The 10,032-nt window shown below is 35.4% G+C and overlaps 1 protein-coding gene across 2 annotated transcripts in view; it reads left to right on the top strand.

Annotated features, from left to right (window-relative positions):
* STRBP (spermatid perinuclear RNA binding protein) overlaps nt 1-10,032 on the top strand; it is a 125,845-nt gene that overhangs the window by 67,237 nt on the left and 48,576 nt on the right. For both annotated transcript variants that reach the window (XM_012664425.1, XM_012664424.1), the window contains exons 3-4: nt 882-1,102; nt 5,581-5,746. In XM_012664425.1, coding sequence (XP_012519879.1) covers nt 882-1,102; nt 5,581-5,746 — 387 coding nt within the window. The remainder of the gene's footprint in view (nt 1-881; nt 1,103-5,580; nt 5,747-10,032) is intronic.

Raw genomic sequence — 10,032 nt, forward strand, 5'->3', positions numbered from 1 at the left:
CTAGGCACTAATCTACTCTATTAATTTCTGGGCCAGCATGTCATTTTAATTATTTCTTTTTAAAATTTTTCGATGTTTGGTTTTAGTACAGTGGAACCACCCATCCATGTTTTTAGAATATTTCTTGATACTCTCATTCATGTTTTTTTATCCTATATGAACTTTAAAATGACTTTTGTTGAGGTTTAAGTAAATCAACTCTGAGGAGGTTTTGATTGAGAATGTAATATATTTGTACATTAGCTTAGGAATTTGATTGTTTTGTAATATATATTATTCCCATTCTGGAATTTGGAATGTCTGCTGCTAATCTATTTTAAAAATTAAAGCCAAATCGAACCAAAGGTTTGAATGCCAAATAGTAAACACTAATCCAGTGTTTCTCAGTTTTCTTATAGTGTTCACACATAACTTTGTATTTTGTACTATTATCATATTATGAAATACTACTTATTTTAAGGTGCTAAAGTCTGTAGCAGTTTGGAAAGGAGTGGCTGGGTATCATGAGTCACCATCATGCATTTCTAGAGACTCTTAAAGCTAGGAAGTTTCTTGCAGATGTTGTGTGGTATGATGACCTTTTTTGAAGTGGTCTTCAGAATGCGTAGGTTCAGCTAAAAGATATATAATACATAATGCTGAGTGTGACCTAGGTGAACCTTACCAAAATATGAATGAAAGCTTTAATTTTCTGGTATGAAGTTCAATAGAATGGGATTTTACTTCCCATTCCTGAGCAATTTTTTATTGTCTCAACATTAACTATTTCACAATGGTTTGACAATTAATACTATGAGTTGGCTTAAAATACATTTGTATGTCATCCTTTTCAGGTGGTGTTTCTTTTGTTGAAGTAATTGTTTTCTTTTTCCTTCTGACAGAGATCTATTCGATCTTTTGCCAATGATGATCGCCATGTTATGGTGAAACATTCAACAATCTATCCATCTCCGGAGGAACTTGAAGCTGTTCAGAATATGGTGTCCACTGTTGAATGCGCTCTTAAACATGTCTCAGATTGGTTGGATGAAACAAATAAAGGCACAAAAACAGAGGGTGAGACAGAAGGGAAGAAAGATGAGGCCGGAGAAAACTATTCCAAGTGAGTGTGGACTGGCCTCTGTGATGCTGTACTACAGTGCAGAGCAAAGCTTGAGGGTCCTGCTGGATTGAGTTTGTGATATGATATTTTTTTGGGTCTTCTCAATTAATGACTACAACCAAAGAAGTAAATGCTGTGTGGAATATTTCTGAGTTAAATGTGAAAGGAAAGCAAGAAAGGAATAATGATTAGAGCCAGAAAAAGAAGACAGAACTATTTAGGATTTCTTTTGAGAGTATATCAAGTCCTTTAAAATCTTTATGTTTGAAGGTTATGATGTAAGATCTTTTTCCTGTGTTGGTTCAGCTTTCTAGATTTTGAAATAAATAACAGTGTTTTTGATCTCTGGGGAGATGATAAGATACCATTTTTTGTCGGGCATTTAAAAATCCTAATATAGAAAAAAGAGTGTGGGAAATGTAAAGGTTTTTTTTGGTTTGTTTTGCTAAATTTTTGCAAAATTCATTCTATTTCTAGGCACTAATCTACTCTATTAATTTCTGGGCCAGCATGTCATTTTAATTATTTCTTTTTAAAATTTTTCGATGTTTGGTTTTAGTACAGTGGAACCACCCATCCATGTTTTTAGAATATTTCTTGATACTCTCATTCATGTTTTTTATCCTATATGAACTTTAAAATGACTTTTGTTGAGGTTTAAGTAAATCTCTTTTGTTGAGGTTTAAGTTTTGTATTCTGCCTTGTTGGTTCCAGGAATTTAGCACAATGTCTTGCATGTTGTAAATGCTCATTGTATATTTGTCAAATGGATGAAGGTCTAAATGGAGCCAGACTCTACAATTATAGTAGTGTATTCTAAGTACTGTGACAATAGTAGAGATTAATGAGATGAAGCTGAAATGGTAACTTGAGTCAGATCAAGAACCTTTTTATGCTATGCTAAGCTTAGAGTTATTGTTTTGAGCAGTTGTCACTATGGTTGGAATAAATGTATAACTTTGAAAGATGGAGCTATGATATATATATATATACACTCACGTATATATGAGATATATATGTCTGTCATAAGGCTTGCTATTTTTTTTTTTTTTTTTTTTACCCATTTTTAATACATTTTCTTGTGATGTTTCTTCTCAAGTCTGGCGTACTTTTGGAAAGTATTCCTATATTCCTATAGACTTGATTAACTGGCTAAGGTCACTGTATTTTAAAGGTTTTTTTAAAGGATAATATGCTCTACACTTTCGTTTGGATTTTTAAATATAGCTCTATGTGTGGATGCTGTTGATTGTCTATGTAAAGTCTTTCCATTATGTGGAACAGTCCCTGGTTGAGCACTTGCCTATGATCCTTCCCATATAGTGGAACTCAAGGAGTATAGAATGATTCTTATCTTGTATAAAACAGAGGCAGACATGTCTTCCAAGAACAGAGTTGTGTTCTGGTAATAGACATATGTTGTTCTAAAAGGCTCAAAGATGAGCGAGGGCTACCTTGTATTTATTAAGCACTTTCTATTGCCAGGTACTATAAGGCAACTTTTACCTTTGCTCTCTTATTTTAACCTATTATTTTACCTTTTTACAAACTGACTCAAAAGTCAGATAAACTGTACAAGGTCCTACAATTTGTGTTATTAGGAATGTTAGGACTTTGTTTTTAATTTTAAGTAATTCACATATAGTAAATTAAAATACATTGGGTCCTTGCTTTACAATACCTGCTGTATTCAAATTTATTATTCAAATTCAGGACTGTTTGAATTAGGACTTAGTTTCTCTGATCAATCATGCTGTCTTTACATGTGGGGTGTTAAGAATCTAGCTAAATCAAGATTCTGCTGGAGTCAAATTTTCAGGTTGCCTTGCTCGACATTTATAATTTGGACCAGTGCCTTTTCTGAACTTGGGAAGCAACCATATGGTGTAAAGAATCTGATTGTTGTGGTCACACCAACTTGGGTTCGAATCTAGGCTTTACTTTCTCTGTGAACTTGAACAATTATGATTTAGAATTTAATAACTGAGCTAATAATAGCTACCATTTATTGAGTGCCAGCTACTGTACCAGATTATTTTTCACATTATCTTCCAACAAACCTACTAATCTCTATTATTATTGCTCCCCTTTTCCCACCCCCATTTTACTTATGAAATTTCCTCTGTTCCAAATTTACGTATGAAAAAAGGGGTGATTTAGAATCATTAATGAACTTTAACTTGCTTAAGGTCACTGAGTAATTATGCGTGGTGGAGCCAGGATTCATATTCATGTCTGTCTATCTCCAGATCGAGTTTTCTTAGCATCTGTGCTTCAATTTCCTGTGAATAAAATGTGTAAGTACAGAGCAGAGAGAAATAATATACTGGTTCTGGGAATCAGAAAAAGCTTTATGAAAGAGGTAGCATTTGGAATAGGCTTAGAGGATGGGTGGGTAGGATTTTGGCAGGCAGTCAAAGTGGAAGAAAAAGTAAATCTCAGCAAAGATCTAGGTGTGAGAAGGTATAGGGTCAGTTTAAGGAATAATAGCTATTTATTGTGCTATTAATATCTGTTGGGCTCTGGGCAAAGTTCATTACTTAAATTATATTCTTAGTACCACTCTGTGAGAAAGGTATTATTCATATTTTACAAATGAGGAAGCAGCTTCAAAGAAGTCAAGTAATTTGTAATTTGTGCAATGTCACATAGTAAGTGGCAGAGCCAGTATTTGAACCAGAAAGTCATGTCACCTTCTAAATTGCCTTCCACTATGGTAAGTGTCTAAGTGTTTAGTGGGACACCAAGGAAAATAGTAGGTGGAGTGCCATCTAGGCAGTGCCTTTGGAAGATTATTCCAATTGTAGTATACTGTATACAGTGTGTTGGAGATAACAGAGTTTGGTCAATAAGGCCAATGAGGAGAAGGTTATTGAGGTCATCTGCTTGAAAGATAATAAGAGCCTGCAGAAACTGGTTTGAAGGCAGTGGTATAAGGGTGATTGTGAAGGAGGAATTTATTAATATAAACCATTACAGTGTACTAGATTTGAGAGGATGAGAGGACAGGGAAACAGAGGAAGAGAGAATCAGAGATGACTGGCTTTATTCTTAATATCAGACAATTGGCTACATGGACATATACCATCTTTATAGTTTTTGATTAATGTTTATTGAATCCCTGAGGTGTGCCAGCCACTGAACCTGTGGCTGGATTATTTATAACTTCCTGTTTAGTTTTCACTGCCACAATTTGTTTCTCTTTTTCTCTACTTGATTCTCAACTTTGCTGATCATTGCCCAACTCTGCTGATTCTTTGCTTCCAGCTAGAATGACCTTCTTCCATCTAGCTAAATCAAGACTCTGCTGAAGTCAAATTTTCAAGTTGCCTTGCTTGACATCTCTAATTTGTACCACTGCCTTTTCTAAACTTGGGAAGCAACCACATGGTGTAAAGAACCTGAGTGTTGTGGTCAAACCAACTTGGGTTTGAATCTAGGCTTTACTTTCTTTGTGAACTTGAACAGTTAACTTTTCTGAAGTTCATATTTCTTGTCTTCCAAGTGGAGGCTTGTTGTGAGGTTTTTAAATGAGAATATGTGGCACACAGTTTGTTCTCAGATGTTACTTTCTCTTCCCCTTTTATGCAGGGTACATAAACTGTTACTGCTTTTGTTGCTTAACTACAGTGTAAGCTGCAGGAGAGACTGTATCTCCTTTGGTATGATTTTCATACTCAAACACTTGCTTACTTGTTGAATGACTGCTAAGCTTAATTAATATTTTTACTTGTGATTAGAGGAGATGAACCAATAAGAAATTTTCAGAATTAAAATCAAGGGTAGATAAACATTTTTCTCATGCACCATTCACAATTTGGTGTTGAGTGTTTGCTCTTTTAGCTACTCCTGGATTTAGGATCCATGTACTGGCAGTTTATCTTTGGTCTGATCTTTCCTTCCTCAGCTCTTTAGTCACATTTTTCTGCTTTCCCCATAAGCTTTTGTGGATTCCTAGAATGATAAAACTAGGAGTTTATCATTCTTAGAATGATAAAACTAGATGACCTTAGCTCATCTAGCTGATCGCCATTTTACCATTGTGAATACTGAGCCAGCAGGCACCGCTATTAGTAGAATCCAGGTCATTTAGATTTTTACCCTGATGCTCTTTCTCAGTATACCATGGTGTTCATGTTTCTCACAAATTTTTAAATTACTACTAAAAACATTACAGCAGAGAAAAGGATAATTTGAAACAATGTTAAAGGGGATATATTTTGATTTTCTTCAGCAATATAGATGTAGTTAAAAATTTAAAGATCTATAGTCTGAAATATACCCCCTATTGAATCTTTGGGGGATGATAGATGCTTTATGATCCTTAAATTGGAGACTTAATTCTGTAGAATTTTAAATATCTAGATTTATAATACTCTCTTAACAATTAATATGGTTATCCGGGAAGCCAGGTGATGATTAAGTTATAATTTGGGGAAATATGTTATAAAAGTAATCATGCAGACTTTTATTTTTAGGGATCAAGGTGGTCGGACATTGTGTGGTGTAATGAGGATTGGCCTGGTTGCAAAAGGCTTGCTGATTAAAGATGATATGGACTTGGAGCTGGTTTTAATGTGCAAAGACAAACCCACAGAGACCCTGTTAAATACAGTCAAAGATAACCTTCCTATTCAGATTCAGGTGAGTATAGTGTAACTGAACCTCTAGGTGAATTTGTGAAAAAGTGTGAAAATAGGTAGTGACCTTGAATTTATTAACAAGAATTGGTAATAGTAAGGGTAGGCACAGACAAAAGGAATACTGCTGCTCTGGGTCAGTGACTAATCAATCACATTTCAAGGAAACTTCTGGCGATCAGTACTCAGGATATATTTATCAAGTTAATGTGGCCATTAAGGTAGTCTTAAATTTTTCAGATGTATCTTGCTGAGAGTCTTGATTTTTTTTCCAGACTAGGTTTCTCACCATTATGAAACTCTTGGAAGGGTTGATAAAATGCAGAAAAGAATTGAAAGATCAAAAAGGGCCTAAACAACTAGAGACTTTCATAAATGATAACTTTTAAAATTGAAGACTCAGTTAATTTGTCATCTATTCATTCTGTTAATGGAAAGTCACTATTTCCTTGTCTCCAAACCTTTTTCACATTGGGATGCATTTAGAAAAATTTAATGTTGGCATGCTCCCAGGAGGATGCTGCTGAAGGCCGAAGGCTTCCAGGGTTGAAGGCAACCAGTCTGGGGCTCTGGTTGCTCTAGGACCTGCCCTGTCAGCCTATGCTAAGGGCCAGTTGCATCACTGATGGGGAATCTGTTATCATCTTCCAATTTCAGATATGTGTTATCTGTGGTCTAATTAGATTACAGCTTTTTTGATAATTTCATGTCAGTTTGTCTTCATATCCATGTCACAGAAATAGATGTCAGTCCACAGGTCAAAATTTGTGAGTTGTTGAATGCTCCCTTTTATTTGTATATCTTCTAAAGGGGGTCTTTTTTTTTTTTTAAGAAATGTGAATTCTAAATTTGTTTTATTAGCTTTGTTACTAGACAATTTTCTTTCATATCTACCAGCTGACCTTTAAACCTTCTCTCTGATTTTTTTTTATCTATTGTTCTTGATGCTCAAATTTCTGTTGACACATTCTTCTGTATTAATTTTTTTGGCACTATTTTATTATAAATCTTAAAATGTGGTTTTCTAAGTGACAGAACATATTTGCCTTTTCCACTTTCAGTTTTGATGGCGAAATGTTTTCTGGTCTTTCATAGGGTTAAATTTCTTTTTTTACAATCCCTTTGTGATCATTTGGGGAAGTAGAGTGGTAAGCAACATGGAATATCATAAAGCTTTATGAAATAAAAAGCTTAGTAACCAGATTTCTGGCTAACTATACCTTTTGCTTATTCGAATATTAATAGAATTCCTCTTCATTATTTTTTGTATTGTTTTAAAATTTAATCTGTTTTTGCTTTTAGTATAGTGAACATTGTTACTCTTGAATCTATAATAAAGTCATAATCAAAGGATCAGACATATTACAGGCTTTTTCAACTATCTCACCCCTTTCTGTTCCTTTAGTGAGTCATGTTTCTTGTGAGAATGGTCATATTCCTCATCCTCAGGTGTGTCAGGGTGGAAAAAGGGTTAAGAACCAGTGCTATAATAAATCCGTTCTTATTCTGAAAATCTATCATCTCTCTCCAGTTTTGAAGATACAGAAGATTGGACCAAACTTCAATTGGTATTAAAAGAGCTTTCTTTGTGCAGATCACAACTGTGTGAGCTTAACATTATTATTCTCTTGAGTGAGGGTCTTTATTTCTGGGCACCACAGTTTTAAAATGTTTTTGTCTGGCCTAGCAAGTATTCAAGGGAGGGATCCAGGAGAGAGTGCAGGTTGTATGAACCATCTCAGATTTGAGGAGACTGAGGCTTTTTAGGGTAGAGAAGAAAAGACTCAAAAAGATATAAATATCTTTAGATCTTTGAAACACTGACTTGGAGAAGGTAAGACAGATGTGAACTCTTAAGACCAATGGTGGAGATTATGAGAAATGTATCTCAATTTAACCCAGCCAGTAGAGTTCTCCAGCAGTGAATCTGTATTTGGGTAAAGGTACATTTCTCTGTAAACTGGGGATGATAATCGTATACCAATTTCAGGTTAAAGTATATGTATGTACACACATGCCCACATATATACACACAAGCACACATGCATTATTATTCCTAATATTTCAGGAAATTATTTGAAACATGACTTCTAGATTTATATCCCTTCTCCCCCATTTTCTTGGTGTTTGTATGTAAAACTAGTCCCTGATATGATCTCATTCTCTTTTCTTTTCTTTTCTTTTTTTTTTTTTTGAGCCAGAGTCTCACCGTGTTGCCTGGGCTAGAGTGCCGTGGCGTTAGCCTAGCTCACAGCAACCTGAATCTCCTGGTCTCAAGCAATCCTTCTGCCTCAGCCTCCCAAGTAGCTGGGACTACAGGCATGTGCCATCATGCCCGGCTAATTTTTTCTATATATTTTTAGTTGTCCAGATAATTTCTTTCTATTTTTAGTAGAGACGGGGTCTCGCTCTTGCTCAGCTGGTTTCGAACTCCTGAGCTCAAACAATCCGCCCGCCTCGGCCTCCCAGAGTGCTAGGATTACAGGGGTGAGCCACCGCGCCTGGCCATGATCTCATTTTCTTATAGATTAAAAATATTTTTCCCGAGCACTTACCATAGCAAAACTTTGTTATTTAAGTACCTTAATTAATTGAGGTTGTACCATACCTTTTCTCTCCATATTCTTTTCTAGGGTGATTTTAGAACTTCTTTGAGCAAAGGAGGATGAGGATAATCCAAATCAGAAATCACTTAAAATTAGTCTAATCCAAATCACATACCATATGTTTATTACTTTGCGTGTTTCTTATGGTAATCTGCATGCATAATTGAAACATTTAGTTTGATTTATTCTCTGATAGATGTCTTTAATGCTCTTTCAGTGGCAAAATGAACATGATCAGTTTTCTGCTGTTTCTTTATATTCCGGTTCTGGTTCTGGTTCTTCCATCTACAGTGTGGCTTTTCCCTTCCTTGGCTTCCTCTATTTAAAAGAGGATAATGAATTTTCTCTTTCCTACCTTTTGGGATTGTTTAATGGTAAAACGCTATTTTTATGTAAATGACTTTTGAGTTCTTTTAGTACACACTGATGAGCAGAGACCTAGTAGTGTCTCCTGCTGTAATAGCCTGGCTCTTTTATGTCGAGTAATAGGTACTAAATTTCACCACCAAGAAAAAAGACTCTGTAACGTATTAAATCATACATTTAATGTATAAAAATATATTAAATATAACAAAATAGCCTGGCTCTTTTATGTCGAGTAATAGGTACTAAATTTCACCACCAAGAAAAAAGACTCTGTAACGTATTAAATTATACATTTAATGTATAAAAATAGTATGTAAGTTGGTATTGTCCCTGGGGATTTCTTATAACATTTATTAATGTAATAATTACTAGCATTCCCACAGTTGGAATTACAATCAGTCTGGGACATTTATGTAATTTGTTTGACTTTGACATGACCTTGGAGTGTGCATGTCCCAGTTCCATCTTGTTCACCTGGCCTATGTATGAAATATTAATAGTTATCAAATGCTTCCTGTGCCCCAGCAGATATGCTGCTAGACACTAAGGCATCCAGGACTTAATGTACTCTATTTTTTAGAGCTTTCAATCTAGCAGTGTGTCTGTCTCCTAAGTTTTGCCGTTACTTAAGCACAGTTGGAGATTAATATTTCTCCTTACCCTTGCTTGACCAGATCCAACTCATTCTTAGAGGCCAGTGATATGAAGTGAACCTTCCTTGATTACCCAAGCTATTATAAAAGTGGTTTCTCTGCTCTCTCAACTCCTGTTGTGCTTATTTTCTTTAACCACTAATTTGGCAATTAATCATGTTAATTACTTTGTGTCTTGTATCTATTGTTGTCTTGAATTGTTATTTAAATTGTGTCTTGTTTGACTTTCCATGGTTTGATTTTTGTCTTCCGATTACAGTGCAAGGTCTTGAGAATAGATACTCCTTCCTACAACTCTTATAGCAGTGATCTCCAAACTTTTTTTTTGTTATGCACTCTGTCTTAGTCTGTTTGGGCTGCTATAACAAAATACCTTAGATGGGGTAATTTGTAAACAACAGAGATTTATTGCTCACAGTTCTAGAGGCTGAAAAGTTTAAGATTGTAGCTCCAGCAGATTCAGTGTCTGGTGAGGGCCTGTTCCTCATAGATGGTGCCTTCTGTGTGTCCTCACACGGCAGAAGGGCAAAGGAACAAACAAGCTGCCTCAGGCATTTTTATAAGGCCACTAGTCTGATTCACAAGGGCTCTGCCCTCATGACCTAGTCAGCTCCCAAAGGCCCTACCTCTTAATACCAGCACATTGGGGATTAGATTTCAAAATA

Source organism: Propithecus coquereli, unplaced genomic scaffold (genome assembly GCF_000956105.1).
Source record: "Propithecus coquereli isolate 6110/MARCELLA unplaced genomic scaffold, Pcoq_1.0 Scaffold89, whole genome shotgun sequence".
Lineage (NCBI taxonomy): Eukaryota > Metazoa > Chordata > Mammalia > Primates > Indriidae > Propithecus > Propithecus coquereli.